Here is a 23,760-nt window from a genome sequence, read left to right as displayed (position 1 = left end):
TTTTACACTGTGGAAAGTGGTAGTGAACTTGACTGGTGAGTGTGTTGAAGTGGCCATAGTCAGGATGCACCACTGGTGCTTTAGCTATACGCACAACTGGTATAAACATGTAAAAGAACAAAGTTTGCATCTGTAATTTAAGCAACTATACAGAAAATGATCACCCAACAGTTCTTTCCAGTTCTTCAAAGTTTTTTTCTTTCTTTCAGCTCACCGTTTTAGTTTTCCTGCCCACAATTTTTCTGTCTTCGTTCAACATCACAGCTCTTTTGCATGTTTGTCAGCTACAGCTGGTTGTTTTCAGCTAAATGCTTGGATAGCCCTACTGTACCTGAGTTGGTGGAGACCAAAGGCAGAGCTTAAAGGAGAGTGGATATTTGCTAAACATCTGACAGGTGGCTCCAAATGAATGCTAATGTTGTTCCACACATGCTGGATGTGTAAACAAAAAAAGAAAAAAGAGGAGCTGAATGAAAAATATTTCATTCAACAAATTTAATTGACAGGTTGTTTCTGCTCCCCCCTAGTGGTAAAAAAATGCAAGTTTAAGGACATTTTCATCAAAACAAACCAAACATAAATTTTTGAATAAAATCTTTAATAATATTTAAAACAACACACTCAAGTTCTAATCCAACATTCTTATAATGGCCTCATCTCTCTTTTACTGATGCAAACTATTGTAATGTATGTTATTTTGGTGTTTTTACCAAAAATGTTTGTGTATGTTTTTTTGTGCAGACAAGTCCTTAGTCACTCATTATATATTTACTGTTGCCATGATCTTTGCATTACTTCCACAATACTTAACATGTAAGTGACCCTTTTCTCAGTGCACTGTCCCCCCTGTGGAGTCTCACTTTCCTTCCTTACTCTTCTTTTCTGTCTGCCATTTTGCTTCTCCTTACATTTCTTTGTTTCTCTTGTTTTCCCTTGCTGTTTTGGTCTCTGTCAAATTGTGTTGATATTATGTTTATGCTAACTTTTACATGGTAGCAACAGTAGATATGAGTCTTCAATTGTGCGGCCACTGTAAATGATATTCCACATACATACAGGCTATTTTCAACCATAGGTTTTGAAGTTAGATTGTATTCAGATAAGACAAGGTGTAGGAGGTATAGCATGTCAGAGTGAAGGTCTGTGTGTTTTTCTTGTGTGTGTGTGTGTTTGCATGTGTGTGTGGGTTGAGAAAGGTTGGCAGCAGCAGGCATCTGTTGACATCTGGTCCTGACAGACAAAGTAATAAACACCTACTATCTCACTGTCTGTTATGAGCAGTAGACCATCTCTCTCACTCTCTGTTTGTCACTTTTTCTCTCTGTCAAAATCATGTTCAAATAAGCTTTACTGACATGACAGGAAAGCCACATATGTTGGCAAAGCATTATCATTTTTCATATAAGCTAAGAGACTGTGACAAGAGCTTCATTACAGGTGTACTCCCTTCTCTTTCTCATAAGCCAAGATGACTAAGAAGTCAGTCAGGAAAATTGAACTGATTTTTTTCCCACATTTCCATAACAACTGGACAACTCCATCTGCTGAAGAAGATCATGACTGAAAACTTCAGAGCAGCTACTAAGTGAACCTTATGGTGAAACTGTTTTATTCGATTTTATTTGATTGCTCAGAACGCAAAACTGTTTTTAATTCAGCTTTAATGCTGTTCCTTCTGTTTGTTGTTTGTGGGTTTGTGCCTTGATGTGGTATTGCAGTTATCGACCATTAATACAAGTGACTTAACAAGTCATCTAGAAAGGTTTATTTGTCATCAGCTTGTGTGTGTAGTAAATTTAATGTGACGTGCTCCACATGTGGTCTTAAAATACTTATGGGAAAAGTATTTAAGTATTGATTATTGTCTTCAAAATACTTCATACTGTGCTATTAGCTTTCATATCTGCTCAGACTCACACTTAGAGATTTACACAAACTGATGGGATTTATGATATATTCAATGCTGAGCTGACAAACCTTTGACCACCTGGGGCATCACCCTTTGGTGAACCACAGCCAAGGTCCCAGTGGTCAGAGACCTCAGGAGCACAGGCCCAATTGGCTCAGTCAATAACCTTTGTGCAAGAGCAGATGACATGTGACAAAGAGAAAATTAGGAAGGCTGATTTTTTTTTGAGTGACTGCCGATATGACTAAAAAGGGCACAAAAAAAGGAAGAAGAGAAGCAGGAAACGATGAAGGGATGATGAAGAGAGAAGGGGAAAAGTGGAGTGGAAATATGGGCGGATGGGAATAGATGGATGGCTAAGTAGGTAAAATGATAAATAGAAGGAGGGATGGACGGATGAATGGGTGCATGCTTTGACACATGGCCCTGGGGAATCAGCCATTATACATGCCACTGTCACTCAAGATTAGCGGCATAATTAAACTCCTGTCGCACTGCGTGTGGTTCGAATGTGTGTGAGAGTGTGTGTACGTGTTTGTGCATTTGTTTGTGTGCCTCTGAACGTGTGTGTTGTTTTACTGTGTGTGTGTGTTTGTGTGTGGGAGGGGAAGACTGTGACAGAGATTGATGGTGAGGGGAAAGCAGGCCATTATGTTGTATCACTAAAGCAGTGATACCCTCTACACCTCTGTGTCTGTTTAAACTGCTGGCCATTTTATAGGCGTGGCACAAGTGACCCCCAAACACACACCCACACACACATTCCCCACCTTTAATTGCTTGTTTTCAAAAGCTTTTCTTGTTGCTTAATTTGGCTGTAGTCTGCAGCAGTGCTGCGTTTGCTAAACTCCAGAGACTGTGGGAACAACACAGAGCTACTGAGCTAAATTAAGTGTCATTCATAAATGAGGCAATCAGCCTCTGAAGTGTTAACCCAAGGCTCTTTCCAATAATTGATGGATAATGGTGAGCAATTTTAATAGCTTACAAGACATTTTAAAACACTCTGTCCCCTTTTATTTTTTTTTTTTTAAAAATCACCCTTAATAGCAGGTTATCACAAAACCCTTCAGACTTCAATTAAGTGAAAGAGAAATGAGGATAAAATGATTATCTTGACAACTCAGACAGGGCTCCCCACTGAGAGAGAGAGAGAGGCAGTGAGTCTCAGTCAATATAATGGTTGAAGGCCGTGTTCATGAGCAGCTGCATGCCGACCAAAGCTACATCTCTTCTCTGTCTGTGTTACTGTGTCTCAGTGAGTGAAAAGAGCCCCGCCGCTCCCCTGCCGAGCGGAACATCAGCTTCATCAAGTCAGCCACAGGCAGCCACAACAGGGGCGGAAGTGTGATCCTGCAGCCTTCAAAATAACAGCTTGAACGTGTCCAAATCTTTGGATGTCTTGAAGTCGGTTGTCCAAGGGGAATGAAAAATACACAAAAATAAAAATTAGTAATGTGTTGTGGTGTTTGTTTGTGTAGATCTACACGGAGTTTGACTATTTCATTGCTCTCACCATACTTACCCAGAAATAGACATACACTTAAGAACAAGGATAAGAAAAGGTGAACAAATGAATAAGAAAAATGTTCAGGATTAAAACCTAAAAACAACAAAGCAGAACACGCAAAAATAGAGCTCACTTAGCTCACTGCATACTTGAATATCAGGTACTGGACAGCTCATTTTAAGAAACAATAGGCCTCAAAACCTTTCTGCACATACTAAGCCGCCTAGGCCATTAAAAGCTCCTGAATGTTTTGTTCATGTTCTTGAACAAAAAATGTTTTCATTCATGACATTTGGTTAAAATATTAAAGGAGTACAAATTATGTAGGTTTAACTACACTGAGTGTATTTGGTTTCTGTATTCCCCTATAAAACCTAAAGGCCCATTAATACACCTGGATGAAAGCAAATGGTGTACAACTTAAGTGTACGCAGAGCAGACCAGTATGGGCGACTTTGGATTAGAGCTGTGAGCTAAATAAAGTATTCACAGGTCTAAAATTTTGAATCAAATCGGAAAACCCAATAAATTAATGAATGAATAAAAACAGTCAACACAGTCGAAAGGTTGCTTTGAACAAATAAATTGCATGTTAAACAGTTTTAGAACAGTTTTTTGATTTATTCCACATTTGATTTAAACGTTTTCACCATTGAAGTCCTCATAAGAAAAAGACACTAAGAAAATGTGCTTTTTGATCCATCCATCCATTTTCTATACCGCTTATCCGTCAGGTTCGCGGGGGAGCTGGAGCCTATCCCAGCTGACTACGGGCGAGAGGCGGGGTTCACCCTGGACTGGTCGCCAGTCAATCGCAGGGCCGTGCTTTTTGATTTCGCACTAAAATACACATGCCTTTAATTTGAAACTCACGACCGGAACAGCCACGTTTTTGCTTGGTATTTGACTTGACAGATGGCAGGCGAGAGACGCTCCTCTCGGCTGTCTCTCTCGGTCCGTTGGTCCATCCCGGTTCCCATTGTCTCCCCCTTTTCACTCCTTGAAGACAACCCCCAGACAGCACACTAAACTTACCCGTTATTTCCGCTCGTATCACCTTTTTGTACGTTACGTTTGGAGACTTACCTCCACCTGAAATTTCACCCCGTCCCCGTTCATGCGAAACGTGGGCATGCTTTTCTGTTTGCTTTTTTTGTTTTAACGCTGTACAGATTTTATTCGCTGTAACGGAGGAGGCGGTGAATTAACCACCCAACGACTGGCGAAGATCACAAACCGGCGGTTGTGTTGTGGAGCTGATGGGGAGATGAACCGGAGGAGGAGGACGACTTATTAGCCAGCAGAGACACCGAAATCAGCTTCCAGTGGCTGTTGACATATCACAACATCATAGCAACAATTTTTACTCACCGTCTTCAGAGTGGATAAAACACCAAATTCAGAGGGGGGGAAAAAGGAAAGATTTTGGATCACAAGCGCTGGTGATAAAAACGCTGTGTTTTGTTTTGTGGTGTGAATGAACGTTAGAGGATGTTGCCTCTACATGCCCGTTACTTCCCCTGAGAGGAGAAGAGAGGAGCTCGTCTGTGAGGAGGCAGGAACCGCTTGCACTTGTTTTCTCCACCCTAAAACAAATTGGCCAAATCCAAGTAGCGCCTACTCGGGATTATTAAACAAAAGAGCATTTAATCCGGGAAATGCATCCATGTAATCTTACTATATCTCCCAGCTTTTATAGTCTTTCTGTGTTGTATTTACTGGTTAACGTACTCTGATGATTCTGTTGTGTTGATAAGGATGCGATCAATGGACGTGATTGTCAACCGGACTTTCTAGTCCAGTGGTCAACGACTGGACAAGTGCACCCTGTGCGAACGTAATTGGAGAGTTTATTTGTGTCAAGAGACCCACAAGATCAGAAATCTGAAGTAATTCTGTGTGCAGTCAGTCAAAATGTACCGCGCTACCTGACATCTCAGACTGCTGAGCTGCAGAGGCTTGGAGAAGGTTTACCTACAGAACCAAGCTCTGTGCATAAATCAAGAACAATTTGTGGACTTGAATCATCCCCAAGGCTTACCTTCCATCTTTGATCCCTGACCCCCTGTGTGCTGGAAACCCAAGGGAGAACGCAGCCTGGCTGTTTACCTGTCAGCAACTCCTCCATTTGAATGAAGTAATAGCCTTTTATCCCCCTGAGCTCCGGAGAGAAGCAGGGCTGCACTCTGATCTGTGAGGCCGAGCAGGGAGCGCCTCTACCTGGGCTGCCAGCCAGCCAGACGGCTCCTCTGGGGGCTTTTTGGATTTTGAAGGTGCCTGCTGGAGATTTGGAAGTTTTACCCAGAGTTTCTTCTCCACGTGGATCACTGCAGTGAGGGAGGGGGACACCATGGGCTGCTGTAGTGGCAGGTGCACCTTGGCCTTCATCTGTGGCATGCAGCTGGTAAGTGTTAAGATTACTATTGATCCTGTATAGCAGTGGCTAAATGGACAGATCAGTCAGGAGAAAGAACAAGTTCTTTTTTTAATTCCTCAGTAGTTCAACAATAAAAAAGTCATTACTGAGAATCAGAAAAATGCATTTTTTACCTTGGTGACTAGATACAGAGAGGGGGTGGATAGATGGATGGATGGAGGGAAAAAAGATGAATGACTCAAAGGCCACATTTCAGAAGTTAATAGGTGTGTAAAAGGTCATGATATAAGGTAGGATCTGGTTGGAGGGACAGATTGACGAATAGGTGTATTGAATGGATGAATGGCTGTTGGTGGGAGCTCTAAAACGATACAAAGAGTCCATATAGAGCAATGATGGATAGATGGCGGATTGGAGTGATAAATTGAGTCAGTCGAGGTAAAGCAGGGATGGATGGTTGGATGGCAGATGGATAGATGCATGGGGCAGGTAGCCTACGTGTTATTTATGGGAAAAAAGGTGTGGACGGAGGAACAGACCTGATAAAATCTAATGGAATCAGCTGCTTCCAGTCCCTCTGTGTCTGTCTCTCTTTGTAGCTCATTCTCCCATCACCATCTGCGTCAATGGAAACTGGTGCCAAGCAAGACAATGGGGAAGGAGGGTTGGTGTTCTGTATGATTGTGTGTGCATACATGTGAGGATGTGCAAGTATTAACATAAGTGACTTCATTACAATAGTTGTGTAAATCCTTAATATTAAGAGGACGATTCTATGTAAAGCTTCCAACATAATTGAAGCCTCAGATGGCAAGTTGGCTGGTCCTTTTTGTTGGCTCAATGTAGGTGACCTTCCCATCAGGTTAAGACATTTCTAGAACAGCTACTCTGTAGTACAATGGATTTGTTTAGTGGATTAAAAGTCATGTGAAACATTCAAGAAATATACAGAGAGGAATCCATCACAGAAAGAGAACAGAAATGTAATTCAGGTGTTTTGTCTACTAAGATGTAGCAGAACATGCTACAAATGCAATACTGACATATTATGGTCTCATTAAGTTGATATGGTGAACTTGTTAGTGAACAGTCAGCAACATCTGCATTAATTGTGTTTCTGGCCATTGTATGAAATGTCTCCTTTTAGCTCTGTGTTTGGTCTCCACCAACACAGCTGTGTCTCTTTAGCTTCCAAAAGTTCACCATTGAGTCGCTAACTTCAAATGTCTGCTGTTTGGTGCTGAGTAGGTGGTGTACAGCGGGAATTAGTGGAAGTTTTTTGTTGAAATCAGCTGTGCCTGTAAACAGTGCTTATAAGATTGGTGATATTAAAGCAGTACATTACAACTGCGGGGCCTAATACCAAAACAATGAGCTGAGAGATACTAAATGATACAGACAGGGACATTGCATATGCTCAGATGCATAAACATGAGCAGAAGGGCTTGTGCTGTAGCGTTGCCAGCTCATGGACTCATGTACAGTATGTAGTCATGCTGTATAGGACGCAGTTGCAGACACGATGCCCCATGTGTGTGTGTCTGTATTCATTTCAAAAGATCATTATATTAAAATCGGCTAATTTACCACAGGATATTAATGTGTATGACCCTCATTGTGTGAGGGCATGCCTGTAAAAGCTCTATTGTGCTGTGAAATGGGACTTTTCTATGCACATTTCCATTCAAAAGAGGAGCAACCGCAGTGTAAGTTAACATGTCTACACTACAATGCCGATGAGATTGTCGCGTGTGCTGTACACGAAGCACACCATTGTGCTGTAAATGGGGATGCTGTGTATACCTGTAGGTGAATAAGAGGGAGGGCTTGTGAGCGTGTTTTTCTATGTGTGTGTGTGTGTGTGCAGGCTTGTGAATGAGATGCTGTCACAGTGATAGTCATTGTGTCTAATGCGGTGGAACTAATGCTATGCCATAGTCAACAACATGTTTTGCTCTGTTAACTGTTGTAATAGCTAAGCCAGCTGATTCCACCAGTAGCTGAGCTGGAGGTCTCACACTACTGTATGTTACAGTTTGGCCATGCACAGCTAGATCTGGTACACTTGCAGTCATTTAGACAGGAGTCTCCTGATGACGAAATCCATTCCTTCATAAAAAAAATATGAAGATATTGAGATATTTTTCAGATTCTTTTTTTACGCAGGTTTCAGGAAATCCCTCTACGCACAGTCCTCTTTGTTCAAAGCAACCTAATTGACCACAAATTAAAAGATCCTTTTTTTTCCCCTCTGCTTGCTTCTCTGCTCACCTCCTGCTGGAGGTAATTGTTTTTGCCATGTGAGCTTCCACCTAATAGTTGACCTCGCAGAGTAGACAACAATGCTGGTCAGTGTGTCTTATGTAGTGGAACTGATGTCTTATGTAACTCTTAACAGCAGTTTTTCTCCTGCTTCATTAGCTAACTTAATTGGGAAGATAGGTGATGTCACCATAGCTGAGCAGAGAGCAAATGATCCAGGCTGGAGATATGTCTACCTCACAGCTGACATCGCTTGTCTTCCAAATTAGAGTGAATGTAGTGTATTACTGTGTAGAGATCGACTGATTGTGGATTCTCAAAGGCCAATACAATAATGATAGTTTGGTGTAGGAAAAAGCAGATAGTCGATTAATCAGCCAAAACAAACAAAAAAAACATTGACACCACTGGAAATCAAGAGTCTTTATTAGACACAACTCTAGAACTGAACAGTCAAAGTGATCACTGACCAAAAAAGTAGTAACCAAAAAATAAATCTGGAACTGATTACAATAACCCTAAAAAATCTAGGTGGCGATTCCGGTCACTGTCTGAGGCAAGCTCTGCTGAAGTCCTCTGTACTACTGAATGGACTAATAAATCAGCTGAACTGATTAATCGGTCGACCTCTATGATTGTGTGAAACGCTGTTAGTTACCTTTATGGTCACAAGTTTTTTGGGAGTCAGAGCTCAGCACAAAGGTCCACATTGAAACTAATTGAAATTGGTTTCTTTTTATTATTTTTGGGCATCTGAAAGCAGGGCCGCAACTAATGGATTTTTTTTTCTTATTGAGTAATTGGCCAATTTTTTTTTTCAATTAATCAAATGTCTTACAAATTCCCACCACAAATTCCCGAAGACTGAGGTGATATCTTCAAATTATTTATTTTGTATTAAAAGCAATCCAAAACTCAAAAGATATTCAGTTTACTGTCACATAAGAGAAAAACAAGAAACAAATCTTCTTAACTGAGAAGCTGGAGCAAGAGATGGTTTGGCCTTTTTGCTCAACAAATGACCTAAATGATTAATCGAGTTTGATGTTCCAGCTATCTTTGAAAGGCTGTAGGGCTGATTTTAAACTGCACTGTCTCAGATCCAGTGGGAAGCACTGATTCGGGATTGGTTCAAGAGTTTTGCAGATTTATTTTGAACATCTCCTATAAAACTAATACTTTAAAATGCTGTGAGAAAAAATATCTGAATTCACATACTTTGGAAAATCTTAAACTTTGTAATAAAATAGAATGGGTTATTCAAGTCCAAGTGATTGAACATAACAATAAGAAGTTTCTTCATTATTCAATACATTTCAGTCTGCAGCATGGTGCAGGAGATGAAACACACGCAAAAAAAAGCTGTAAAAAGTGTGTCACAGGATTATAGAGTCGGTATAAACAGAGAAGAGATCAAGCAGAACAAGATCATAGCAGATCAGATGGTGTTTCTACCGACACCTTCTTCACACACATGCCCAGATACACATATGCCTCTGTGAGTCACGTTCTATGGCCATGGTTGTGGTCCTTGTTGCTATATCAGTTCCAACACCCACCAGCTGCTGTCACGAAGATGATGACTAAATCATCCAATGGCGTGATCTGTAACGGAATGGCAAGCGGCGGCCTCGCTCCATTGGCTGGTTCAGTGGACCTTGTGCAGACGGTTGGTGGGTGTTTATGTTGATGGAACATTAATTATGTTGTTGGTGTGCAAGTTAATTAAAGATAGTAATTGGAGTTGAATTATAGCTTTGCAATTCAGTGTAATGCACAATTACAATGAGATAATAATTGGTGATCCAGTAGAATAAATATATAATTGATTTTTCAAAAAAAAGAAAGAAAGCAGAAAAATGGTGTCATAGCTGGCGGTGCAAAAAACATTTTGGTAATTTACAAGTTTTTCGATCCATTTTCAGTCATAACCTAAACTGCTTAGAATACACTTACCCCGAAGAGTACACAATGAAGATTACACATACTGTAACAAGGTTGGACGTATACAGCGGCCATAGGCTATCTGAGGCTCTATGTTTGTATGTCTGTGGCACTGGATTCCTGTGACATTTCCACCATTGAGGGATGTAATGAATAATTCACCACCTGGAAGCTGCGACATGAATGCAGAAATTGTATCTCTGCATGTGAGCCGTGTGTATTACCTGATTGCAAAACAGTGACTGTGCAGTCATTCAGAGCCAGGAGTCAATATGTATCTGAGATGCATTTCTGGGAGAAAAAAAAAGCACAGATAAATCAATGTTGACATGGTCGAAGTTTGCAACATATGCTTAAATTATATTTTGTCTTTGGAATTAGAAGAAAACAGGAATTTCCACTAATTGAAATAAAATGGAAGACATTTACTGGTGATTTTGGTCTAAAGATTTACACTGAATTGGGTGGCAGACTGGAATAAATTGCTAATTTAAATTCATATATTGCTGTTTGCCCTAAAAAAGGTTCTCCCATTCAGTCTGATTCTAGTTCAACTCCTACATAATTTTCTTTGCGATATTTTCAGTCAGTTATTTTGCAAAGTGCTAGATATGCATCATCCTCAAAGTGGATTTTAGGAAAACCCACTTTGCGCTGCTTAGAGTTGAAACTGAATGGAGGCTCCTGCACTGTGGCAACAATCATAATCTTCATGACTCCTTCGTCATTGCCACAACTCAGTAAGATAAAAAAAACTTTTCTGTCCTTTATGTACAACGCTTCTTTCAACAATGGCCACACACAATGTCAGCGCTAAGTCTATAGATTTTCTGTCGCTTTTTCTTTTTCACAGTCTCTAATTTGTCAGTCTCTTTTCCCCCAGGTGTCTGTGTTTTTTGCCTCTTTCATTTCTTTATCTCTCTCTCTCTCTCTCTCTCTCTCTCTGTTTGGACGAATACAGCCATCACACCTGGACCAGTGACTTGACTGGCAATTCATTCAGCGTGTTTCAATAGAGTCTGTGAACAAGACAAGCTTTCAGGACTGGTAGATGAAGTACTGATCCATTGTGCCAAATCAGACCTCTATCATGCTAGATCAGTCCAAGCTGCATTCATATTGTTCAGGCGCTGTGATGGGGGGGTATTGTGCTTTTCTGGCTTTCAACTGTCAATAAAATACAGAGTCTTGAGAAGTGCTGGCTTCTTGAGAAATTGCTGGTGAATGCAGGTAAGGTGGTTTAGAGGCAGTGGGAACTAAGAACTCGGAATAGGCATTTTCCTCCCTTTTTTTGAGCTGATGTTGATGAAATTTGTACCTGCTGAGGGCACAGACAGTGCCAGACGGTGCAGTTCCATTAGTGCATAAGAGTGGCTGTGAGTTGAGCAACTGCTAAAGTTAGCTCACCACAACTTCTTTCTAACTTCCACATGTCTGATGACAGCTTCATTGAGTTACAACCAAGATCTAAAAAGTGATGACGATGTGACTTGAAACAATAAGAAAAGTAGTCAGCTGGAAATGTTTTACTGTCTGGACACTAGACAGATGGTGCTTATGGAAACCTGTGCACATAGTACATACTTGACTGTGTAAAAATATGTAACAATATATTTTTTAAGCTCACTAAAAAACATCCACCACTGCTGATGAGAATCTGCCGTGACTCAGGCAGAAATGCTCACAGACGTGGTAATGTCATTTGAGAAATTTCAACTATATAACTTTTTATCCATAAAAACAGTAGCTTCCCCATTTACCTGCATTTGTTTACACGCCAATCTTTCCAATATGGTGGTGATGTTTACGTATAACAGGAATGAGCTGAAAAAGCCAATGCAGCATTTACATGTACTGACCAGCCACAACATTACCTCCACTGACAGAGGAAGTGAATAACATTAATCATCTGTTCACAATGCAGGGTTCTGTGAGGAAACCTTGGGTTCTGCACCCACCTAAACATTGCATCCATCCCACCTGGAGGGCCCCACCCTCAGTGCCCAAAGGATCCAACATTCTGATCCCAGTGACCACAAAATACCCTAAGAGCTCCTGTGTCCCTTCCCCTGATGGGTCAGAGCTGTTTTTGCAGCACAAGGGAGACCTAAAAAAGATCAAGCAGGTGGTTTCAGTGTTGCGGCCTATCGGTGTATGCCGGACAGACCTGCCTAGTTGCTAATCTGTTATTAGGCAATCGCTATTCTGGGGTGCGGTTTAGTGAATGGCCAGTTGATCTATTAGTGTGTCTGCTGTGTCAATGTGTTTATCTTGCACATGCTTGTAAGGTACAGACAGGAAGTCCAATCAACCTGTACCAGGAAACAGTGGTTAAATTGCGACCATTTTTTGCAGTGGAGCTGAAGTAATATTTCTGCTGCAGGAAGTATACCTTCAGTGGCTGAACTTTCCCAAAACAATTACGGTGCTATTGACAGTCAACCTCACTAGGAGGTGTTCAGTTTATTTCAGGGTGTTGTTCTGTGGTGCTGAGATACACATTATCCTCAGGTCAGATAAATGAATCAGCTCATTTCAAGCTAACACATATTTTTAATTACCTCTGCTTCCTCTACATCAGACGACTAATACTGAATCAAAGTACTTTTCCCCATTTCGGTTCTCAGTATTGATTTTCATCTGTTGCTCTACTTCTTTGCAAATAAATTTAAAATACTTCTGTCCTCAAACGCAGTAACAATATAGTGCATATACACGATCAGGGTGGTCTGTTGACATGGTGAGCAGACAGCTGTAGGGGAAGGGTTTGAAGACTCGACATGATCATAACTTTCTGCATCTTCAATCCTTAAGTTCTTTGCATTAGTTGGCTTGCGTGTTCAAATTGAACTACACTTTTAACTAAGTAAACTAAGTTTTAACATCTGGAATGTTGTGATAAATAGCTAGATAATATATAAGAGGAAAATCTTGTCTGGCCTACAAATGCTGTTTAGTTATAAACGTGGTATCATATTTGCTGAAGCCCCCCCCCCCCCAAAAAAAAAAACATCAGCCACAGAAGCCATTAGAAAGCTGTCAGTAAATAGCACCTAATTCTGCAATACCACTTCAGAGTCTTCAGATTATATCAGTGCATTTAAGTTTGGAAAAAGACCAACTTTTGCAATGGAAAATGTGCAGTAAAGTGAACATTACACTGGAATATGTCCAGTGACTGAGCAGAAGGCTGTTATAGCCTCCCAGCATGGATGTCAGACTGTTCCTGCTGATGACACTTACGCTTCCACTAAACATCTGGAGGTGACAGAGCTTCTCCTCTCAGCAATTGATTTCTGATGGCTTAGATAGAATAACGGAAGTGTGTCTCTTGGCTCCTGGTATCATATTTAAGTCAATGATTTGCTTGTGCTTTAGAGAGTTGTAGACGCACCCCCTTGCTTACCTCACCTGTGCTCCATTAGCATCTCTAATTCAATGTAATTTTTCAATTTTAATCCTTAGTCTTTTAAGACAGGCACTTAATACAGTCACTTTAATTTCATGGCAACCCATCCAGTGGCTTTTGCAAATATGAACCTCATAATGGCTCTAAAGAGAAAGTCATCATCTGGGCACTATGAATACCAGAGAAAAACTTGTGAAATCTGAAATCTGTCGGATATTTCTTTAAGATAAGATAAGATGAACTTCACTTGTCGTGGCAGCTCACAAGAACAGGATAGGATTTAAATAGCGTATTTTAGCCCATATCAAAGTGGTGGATCAACCAGCTGACAGACTCACGTTACTATGTGGTCATTAACTCCTTGTTTCCGGTTGTAATAACTGAAGCACTTACTTCATGTTAAACAAGATGTTTGCAGTTTGGGGGTTTCGGTCCATATGTGTATCCTGTGGACAGGCCTTCAGACAACAAGAAGCCCGGGATGTTTTCATTTGCTTTGACTTCTCAGTAAAAGCTACAGTTTTCCCTTTGGCTGCAAAGTTGAAAAACTTTTATATGTAATCTATTTTCAAGCAGCACCAAGCTCACTGCAGCACCACTGTTCTGCTTTTCTCTTTGGAAAGCTTTCTCATAAACTACAATTTTCCACCCTATATGTTTTGGTTTGTTTGTTTTTGTAAAAACAACACGGGCTCTTCTCCCAATTGTGGCATGTCTTGTAAAAGCATAAGGAGGCTCACAGTAAGGGTGCAAAACCATGAGACTGTATCGGCTCACAGTGTCATCATAAAACAGTCTGTGAAACTGTGGAAAAGAGGAATCGGTAAAAAGTGAGATCTTTTTGTTTGAGTTTGGAAAAACTGGCTGGCTTCTTTCACAAGTCAGTGGAGGCTTTAAATTGACCCCTTACACAGTTGGATTGCTTGTTCTATAGCCTCAGTGTTACAGACACGCATTTAGTGTGAAATCACATCCGGTGTACAGACCACTGTCGTGCTTCTGCATTCCTCTGTAATGTAAAACTCAGTTTCATCTAACAGCAAACAGTGTTAATCACGTGTGATTGCAATTCTTTATTAGGTTAGACAGACAAGATTTATGTCAGTCATTTCATGTCAAAACTTTCACCAGATATGCTTTCAAATAATGCTTACACTGCAGTAGAGTTGAGAAGTGAAAGAGGTCACTGGTTCTGGAAGTATGTAATCATATCCTCAACATTACTCAATATAGAAACACAAAAGTGAAGGGACCTTTTTCACAGAGGACATTTTGACATTTTTCACAGTAAAGAAAAGCACAGGCATAAACAAAAAGAAAAAGAAAGATGGCTGAATTCTGTTCAGCCGCTCTGCTTCACAGTCCTGGTATTGTTCCCTTCATGTCATGGCTTATTAGAGCACTTGAATAGAACTGAGCCATTGTTAATGTTATTAGCAACACCTTTGCTTTTCCTATTATGAGTCAAAATGTCCACTATGAAAAAGTTTTCACCCATTATTGTCGAATGGAACGAGACCTGCATGAAATACCTCCTTCCAAATAGCAAGTCATGCGGCACACGGGTCTCCTTTGATTCTGTATTGCAATTGCAAGACGTTCATCCTTTACAGCAATGGCAGCTATTTCATCTGTGATACAAGAAACAAAGAGGCAGTGTATCAAAGGATAATACAACTTATGCCAAACTTCACAGGGGCTCACCACTCGACAACAGAAAGCTCAGGCACAGACAGACATAACTTTTAACCACAGTTTTTCTCCCAAAAATTGGATCAAAAAAATCTTCAATACATACATACATATATCAATAATGACCATATTCATGAGCCAAAATTTTCAAAGTCATCCTCACTGGATGCCCAAAATCCACCCAAAACGTTTCATCTTAAACTGCAGCTGTCGAAGCCAATGACGAAGCTCAGCCAGTCACAAGTTGATTGTGTGCTTTTCCAGAGCAATCTGGTGGCCACTTTCAGTCTTCCAGCATCGTATTCCCGTGTCCTGACCACATCTTTGAAAATTGCCGCTGGAGTCGTATCGACACTCAGCAGTGGAGAGTGAGAGGGACAGTGAGGTGATGACACGCAGCAAAGGTCATGTAGTGGATTTGAGGGAGTGATACCGGAGGCACATGTGCCTGCTGAACGGCAGAGATGTATATCGACGGAGCGGGAAGCTGACCTTGTGTGTGACCACTGCTGATGGATGAGCTGAGTTGGTGTTTGGCCAAATACTGCTGCCTCAATATTTGCAAAAAGGCAGATAGGCAAGACAGACAGCTTGACATAAAGGGTAGACAGAAGGACATACAGACAGTCACTTGATTTTCTTTCTGCTTTATTTTAATACATTTCAAACTGTTGTGCTGCAGACTTTCAGTTGCTTGCTGCTCCCGTATTGCTATTTACCCCTCAAGGTGAAACACTCCTCTATTGTTCTCTGAGAACTCATATCCTGTTGATGTAGTTGTTGCTATTGTTGTTGTTGTCGTGAATCCTGATATTCCGCCTGTGCAGTCGTTTTGATCTTATTACATCAAAGGAGCGCTCGCATTATAATGGCGAGCGACTGCAAAGCAATGCCTCGAGCTTCATTAGACGTAATTATGAGATGCAGATATGACTGACTTGTGTCAGATAAACACTTCCTATCCGAAGAAAAAACAGCTGTCTTTTCAGAGTGACACTGATATTTTGTTGACTCTAATGGATGTTGAGGGGCTGAAAGGACATCATTATCAATGCTGAAAAAGCGGAAAAGAAGAAGTTTTCAGATGGGGTAGTAATAAAATTTTATTCTTTTGTTTTTCTTGCTGCTTTATGCCACAGGAGTAAATTTTATTTTAGCTGACGATCTAACCATCCTCCCATCAGCAGTAAAAACACTTCTGAGAAACCATCTTCTTAGTCTGTCTGATTAGTGTAACACATGGTGTAGATATACATAAACATGGTGTTCAGTTTTATTCCGTTAACCATCTTTCATTCTCTTTTGCTTTTTTGTTCTTTTCCACCATATTTTTCTCTCTCTCTCTCTCTGTATCATTGTAGCCCTTGTTGCCTTGTAATTTTTCTCTCTGTGTCTCTCAATCTTTCTCTCGGGCTTGTTCTCTCTTTTATTCTCTCCTTTGCTGCACTGCACAGGCTCTCCCGGGCCATTTGAGTTGCTCAGGGAGCTGTGAAAACGATGTCTGTGTGTCTTTGCGTCGGCATCCTGTAGGGAGTGCCTTTGGTGGAGCGTGTTAAGTCTTTCTGTAGAAGCCTCTCGACTGGGATGAGGAGCCAAGGGAGGAAGGAGACAGGGAAGCGGGGAAGAATGGATGGTTGGATAGATATATTCATAGAGGATAGATGAATGTCTGTGCGTGGATCGATACTGGGATGGAGGGATTGAGATTTGGATGAATGAATGGAGAGAGAGCCGGGGAGATGAGTTAGGGAAGCCAGGGAGAGGCAGGTGATAACAAGAGGGGATGGATCAATAAAGGATAGATACGCAAGATGTATGGATGAACAGATGATTAATGGATGAATGGGTCATTTAGCACTGCAAAGTTATCAGTAATGACCGTAGATGGCAGGCAGCAGATGGAGTCAAAAATGTTGGGTGTTGTCTTTATGAAAGTGGTGCAAATAATACTTACGTGCTGTAGACTGAACACAGACAGTGGTAGCTGAGAGGCTGTGAATGCTAGCTGACCTTCCTGAGACCACTAACCTGAAGAGCAGGCTGGCCATTATGGTGGCCACCAGAGGCCTTTCTGTTCTTTACATCCAACCAAAATATAAATATAAATTTATTGGTGCATCACCGACAAAATATAGAGCACAAAAGCCATCAATGGTGCAATAATAATAATAATAATAATAATAATCATAAACAATAAGAAAATATAATTACATGGTATTAAATCAAATCCGTAAATACACTGTAGACACACAGCAGCCAACAGAAAGAGAAGATCATGTTATAGAGAGAAATATTAGTTTTTCCTGGATGAAAAATGTTAAAAGGGAAGCTAAAAAGGCATAAGAACACTGAGCTTTCATGTTTCATCAGGGGTCATTGATAACACCATGAAGTACATGCAGTACTGCTATCAATTAGCTGATAATTATTCCGATCAATGATCAGCCACTGTCAGTAGTATAGTGAGTTATAATTTATGGGGATTTTATGCAGGACACATTGATCAGAAACTCAATTCTGTGGCTTGTCTATAAGAAATAATAAATATATCAAATACTGATCAACCCATATCAAATTCAGGATTATGTTAACAACAACAACTAGTTAGTCTCACCCAGTTCTGGTTCAAGCACCACTTTGTCGATAAGTCCCATCCACTACTGATTCGAAAAATTTAGGTTGAGCAGATACAGATACAGATCATAGTGTACATGCTAATCCCTAATAAGAAGCATCCACATAATAAGGAGCGTGTTGTACATGTGTGAATCGATACGAACTGGAAGGTGTGGGTCACATGACCGATGGGGAGAAGGCGAGCAAGAATTTAAGTTAATTCAAGTTAATCTTCTAGCTTGTACTGCAAGTGCTGTGTTGAAGTCTGTGAGTTTTTATTAAAAATGGTACAATGGATAGACTTCATTAGGAGTTGATTATTTAAAATGACATTTGCTGTCTTTTTACTACAGCGGCATTCAGCTGTGTCCCCTTCATTATCTCACATCTCTCCAGCCGGTAATTCTGAGCAGAGCTGATGAAAGTCTTGTGCTGGGTTACAGACCCGCACATGAAAGAATCTAAGAGAAGAATGTGTGACAGTCGAACTCCAATGAAATAGAGAGCAACTTATATTTTCTTTTTACATTTAGAAAGACTAAATAGAGGTGAAAGAATCAAGCTGGTTGACTGACTTAGTTCATTAGAATATTTCAATTTTAGTTACTTACTAGTTGTGTACTACTAATTACCATGAAAAGTGGCTCACTGACTCCCATCGATGCCTTTGTCTGTCTCTGTGTTTGTTGCATGATTCTTTCATTTGACTTGAAGGTCTCATCTTCTTTGCCTCTTTTTCTCCTCTTCTTTTGCTCTAGTATGACTGGCTTACTGTCAGAGGGAGTGGACTTTAGCCAAAAAGTGACAAAGTCTGAGAACAGGCCAAAACCAAAGGTTATCATCGGGAAATGCGGCCAGCCAATACTGCGTGTGACCTTTATTGATTTATCTACTAAAGATTTGTTGTCACTTGGTCAATACAGTCCAAGTGACAGGTTTGCTTCACACAAAGGAGCCAAATTTGACCCTGGCTTCATCCATTCATGTCTGCAGAGGCATGAAGAAACTGCAGTCCGATTATTTTGTTCTGGCAGCCATGAAGGGACAGGAACTGCAATGGCGATGATCTTTCTGTTCTTGTGCAAATGAAGTATTAATCATTTCAAGAACTTGAGACTTTACAATGAACAAATCTCATATTACTTTCACAGTACTTCTACCACTGAGTACATCAAATGTTGAGTACCAAGCTGACTAACATGAAGTTTTACACAGTTTATCTCTCATACCTTTACCTCTTATCCATGACTTAAAATGACCTTTGAGCATTTGTAAAAATAAAAGTTAGTAGTTTTCTGTCTCTTAACAAGTTTATTGTCTAATAAGAATAAAACATCCCGAAGACGGACTCAGATCATTTATTTGGTTTATACATACTCAGTTTTTTAGTTATTGTTGGCAGTTGCTCAGACTTTAGTGCACTACCACAACAGATGGTGTTTTTTGCCTGCAATCACAAGGTAGCACCATGCCTAACTCGATACCCAACACAGTTTCTCTTTTTACTTGTTCCATTTTTTGTAACTGCTCTTGCCATGTACTATTGATGCATGTAACATCTAATATTAGCTTAACAGCAGTGGAAGCAAATGTACATTCTTTCGCCGATTTTCTGGAAATTCGGGCAAAAATTGGCGCTACATCAAGATGGAACCCTGGCTAATGTTAGAAATGTCGGATGCCAGTTTTCATCAGCTGGGTGGAGAGGAAAAGATATGGAAAGAAAAGAGCTTGTCTGGGAAGACCTCATTGCTGTTGGGCAGATTCTTTACATTTAGCTCCTATGAGGCCATTTTTCTTGCTTTCCGAAAAAAATCTGATATGACAACAGGGAGGTGCCAATAACATGTCTGGTGATATGGAGTCTCACTTACAGGTGTAGCAGTGCCTGTGGCAGCTTTGGTTGTAGTTATGTTGGAGATCATTTATAGCCAGCCCTTTGCTGTTTTGTTTTAGTATATATTAAACCCAGTTCAGGCTTGTTGTGCAATGCAATTAGACCAAACAGCTGATTTGTTATGTAATATTCACTACATCTATTTATATATTTAACATATGTTTCTTTTGGATATTTGTCACATAAACCTTCTGGACAAAAAGGGGGAAAAAATAACACCTCAAGTGAGTGTAAAACCTTTTTAGCAATATTGTGGAAGTTTTATCAAATGCTGTCACTTCCATTCAGGTTTTTTTTATATGGCAAAATGCATAAAAATGTTTGGGCACCACTTTGTGTTTCCCTCAAATTAAGCATTCTGCTTGATTGATTAATCAGTTGATTAAGCTTAAATCTTCTCCTTTATTCACCTAACCCACCAAACACACAGGAAATCAGGGAAAATTCTCCTCAAAGTTCCTCCTCTTGCCTGGAGTCTTTTATGCTTCACGTATTTGTAAATGAATATCAGGCATCATATAGATGGCTGCCGTTATTGCAAGCGCATTTGTGTTTTCAGAAAACACAAAATTAAGCACATCATTTTACAGTTCTGATAGTTGTTAGCCTCTGTGTTTTGCTATCCTGAAAAAATAACAGTACAAAGCATGTTTTGACGGCAGCCTCCTTATCTGTGATGGGTCACATTTTCACCGCTGCTTGCCAAGGTCTTCTGTCGCTTCTGCAGAAGCTGCCATTATTTTGATCTATAAATATATTACCTGGGTCTTTCTTTTCTTCCACACAGAAATGAACACATGTTGCCATGCAATGCACAAATTCTTAACCATGCACTCCCAGGCATGTACACACAGACACTGAGATGCAGTCTTGCTGTTCTTTGCTCTGATGTCTTGCAATATGAATCCAGAGAATCCACTTCTCCTCACACGGTCCCTGAAGGCACCATTGAAGAAGAGTTTTGTTTCAGTTTTGAATCCCTTTAAGGACTAGAGAAGATATTGGTTGAAGTGTGCGAGCAGAAGGAGATCAACATTACACTTTCATCTTTACCTGTAATCATTTTTCCTCTACCACTCATCCCTCTCTCATGCCCTCCACTCCTCTCCTCTCTCTTCCTCTCCTCCCTCAACCTCTCAGTATGAATTGATTAAGTCTTATTACCTTACACACCTGCCCTCTGGCTTGGCTCCACTCTTATCTCTCTCTCCTTCAAATAGACACACACATAGAAACCACTGCCTTCTATTTTTTTCCTGCTTCCTCTGTCATACTCACGCAAACACACACTGACACAGTAATCAGATCCACCAATCTCGTGTATTTCTGAATACGGCTGCTAAAGTGAGATACGGATACAGTCTCAGCTTTCAGCCCGGTTTCCGTATCAGCATATCAGCCAAACTGGAGGCGCGTCTCACCAAAATAGAAGCACAGTATGTTTTTGAATGCAGGAGACATGATGGTGGCTGGGCAGCAGTGTTCTCTCTCTCTCTCTCTCTCTCTCTCTGTGTGTGTGTGTGTGTGTGTGTGCAGGGAAGCCCATACTTAAGCTTGTGTATAGAGCTCTGCCACACTACAAACAGGGCTTTGATTCCCACAGGGGTACCTATGAAAACTTGAAACTTGAAAGCTTAAAAATAAAAAATATATATAGTATATATTGAATATAAACTTGATTTGTCCTTTTTATTTTTATTGTTGTATATTTTTAGAGGTGCACCGATTGCAATTTTCTTCGAAGTGTGACCTGCCGATTCCGATTTTCCTTCTAAGAACTGTAACTGACAGCATATACAAACAAAAATCAACTTTTCTTCAATGAAAAATGTTACTTTCATAATAAAGAAATGATTAAACTTTACAATTTCCTTTCAAAATGAAGTGCTGTTCAACTGGAAAGAGCTGCAAATAACAACTGAAAATGAGCTGGACACCCAACTTTATCTGACACATTTTACTTTACCAAACAAAAGCAGGTACAATAGATTTAAGTAACAAAACAAATGTCAATTACTTATATCATTTTACAGTATGCTTATAAATTCACCATGGCAGAGATAATTTATTAGATTTCTGATGTCCATATTCTCAACTCTGGAGAACAGCTGATCATCCAATGTCATGAATTCCATAATTTTCTTTGTAATTGCTTTGGTCTTTTCACCACTCAGACTAAGGAAAGATAGGAGAGGCTGTTCGCTTGTGTCTGGCACTGAGCTCTGGCTAGCTTTAGCTTTAGCCGCTTTTCCTTTGCTAGGTTCTTCAAACTGGACATGTTCAGTTCATGGTGCTTTAAATGTCTAAAAATTTCATGCTACCAACCTGTCCCCCTGTCCAAAGACTATTGGCAGTGTTACAGCAGTGCACGCTATCTCTAATTTTTCTACAGGAAGGGCAGTCATAGTAGGGTTGTGAAGTGGAGGATGTTTCTGTACTTCCTAAGTTCTGAAAGTAGTAAGCAGATCATTTGCTGCAAGGTGACTGACTGTTGGAGTACTTCTTAGGCTCCTTCTTAGGACATATAGCTCTCCAGGTCGAATCACCGTTTCAAAAGATGAGCAGCTGTGTTTGCCTCATGGTTAGATGGTTGAGTCACTAAACGTGAACCCTCAGTGTCCCTGATTTGTGTAGAATGTCTCTCCACATTTTCATGTGTCCATTAATGTCAAGACAGAATTCCCAAGTTGCATTTTGGTATGATAGATCCAATCACATTCCTGTTTTGTGTAGAAGCTGTTGTTTGTTTGTTTGTGTTTTTAAATATAACACAGTTCAAGCTTCAATTAATTCTCTTCCTTATTCTTGTTGAATGTAGAGAGTTTGCCACTATATTACTACATTCTGTTTTCTCCAACAATGCACTGCGAAGATGAATGATTTGACTTCATAACAGCTCTGTCTTGTGCTTCAGGCTATCTCAATAGCAACACAGGGCCAAGGCTCATGGGTATTGTAGTATTTGGGACCATCCGCCATCCCAGTCTGACAGGAAAAAAAAAATGTTTTTCGGAAAGGAAGGAAACAAAACTGGTGGCCATAACATAAACTTATTGTATTGATACATTATTCTGGAGACACGGAAGGTTTCTTTTGTTGTAAATTTTGAAACAGGAATATACAGTCAAAATAATAAGTTGCTTATGAGGAAACTTTAACCAAGCTCACTTAATGCATTTTTAAAACAACTAATGCTGTTGTTTGTCTTGTGGGGTCAGTTCCATTTTTTCATAGTTAAAATCATTTAATATCTCTTACTACATGACAAATTTGAATAGATGTTTGCAAACTGAAATAAACACAGCAATTGTCATACATTAGCATTCACAATCAGAGCTGCAGCGACACTACATGCATTTAAAACAGTTTCAACAAAAACAGAATATAATAACCTTCATGAAGGTAGGATTTATTACAGGACTGTTATATTAAACTGCATTAACTTATAGGTGGACCTAATAAACTGTCAGAAGAGTGTAGATTCATGTTTCCAGCCCCCACACCCATCAGAGCCCAAAATCCACCTCAAGAACAGAATTCAAAATAGCACCAATCAGTGCATTTAAAATTAAATATATTACTACCTTTCTCCTGGCGTTTCTTATCATAAGGATGGCAGCAAGTCAGTGACAGTGATGTCTGAATTGTGTTTTGCTTTTCCACCTTTGCTAAAGGTACATGAGTTGGCGCTCAACTTTTCATTAACTGATACAAGAGGTTTCTTGCACTGTCATCCACAGCCTGCAGGTAATTTCACGTCTTTTAACTTTTTAAAACCAAATTCAAACTGTTTCTGCGTCGCTGTCTGTTTTTATTGGCATATCAGTGACATCGCCTGCAGTACGTTAGCAGCTGGACTTGTAAAAGCCCATCTATACTGCAGCAAGCTGTATAGCAAAATTTACATGATGCATCTTCACCAGTAACTTTCCCTAAAAGGCACTAAAACACATTACCTGAGCAAACATTAACACAAAGCCAGTCTCTTTTCTCTGAATGTGACATAATCCCTCAGTGAGTGTGATGAAAGCAAGCCAATATCATTTGCCAATCTTTAGGCCTTTTGCAGTACGGAGGACATGATTGATTGAAATAAAAGGGGACGATGCATAATGCCGACAGTGTCAGCTGTCCAATCCGCGGA

At 40.2% G+C, this 23,760-nt stretch overlaps 1 protein-coding gene across 1 annotated transcript in view; it reads left to right on the top strand.

The window, feature by feature from the left end:
• Positions 1-4,301: 4,301 nt before the first annotated feature.
• Positions 4,302-23,760, top strand: part of nkain2 (sodium/potassium transporting ATPase interacting 2) — a 71,237-nt gene continuing 51,778 nt past the window's right edge. The window contains exon 1 of the mRNA XM_046373799.1: positions 4,302-5,823. Within this exon, the coding sequence (XP_046229755.1) occupies positions 5,770-5,823 (54 nt within the window). The 5' untranslated portion in view covers positions 4,302-5,769. The remainder of the gene's footprint in view (positions 5,824-23,760) is intronic.

This window comes from Scatophagus argus, chromosome 19 (genome assembly GCF_020382885.2).
Source record: "Scatophagus argus isolate fScaArg1 chromosome 19, fScaArg1.pri, whole genome shotgun sequence".
Taxonomy (NCBI): Eukaryota; Metazoa; Chordata; class Actinopteri; family Scatophagidae; genus Scatophagus; species Scatophagus argus.
The sequence above is the reverse complement of the archived record's forward strand: the minus strand, read 5'-3'. Positions and strand labels throughout refer to the sequence as shown.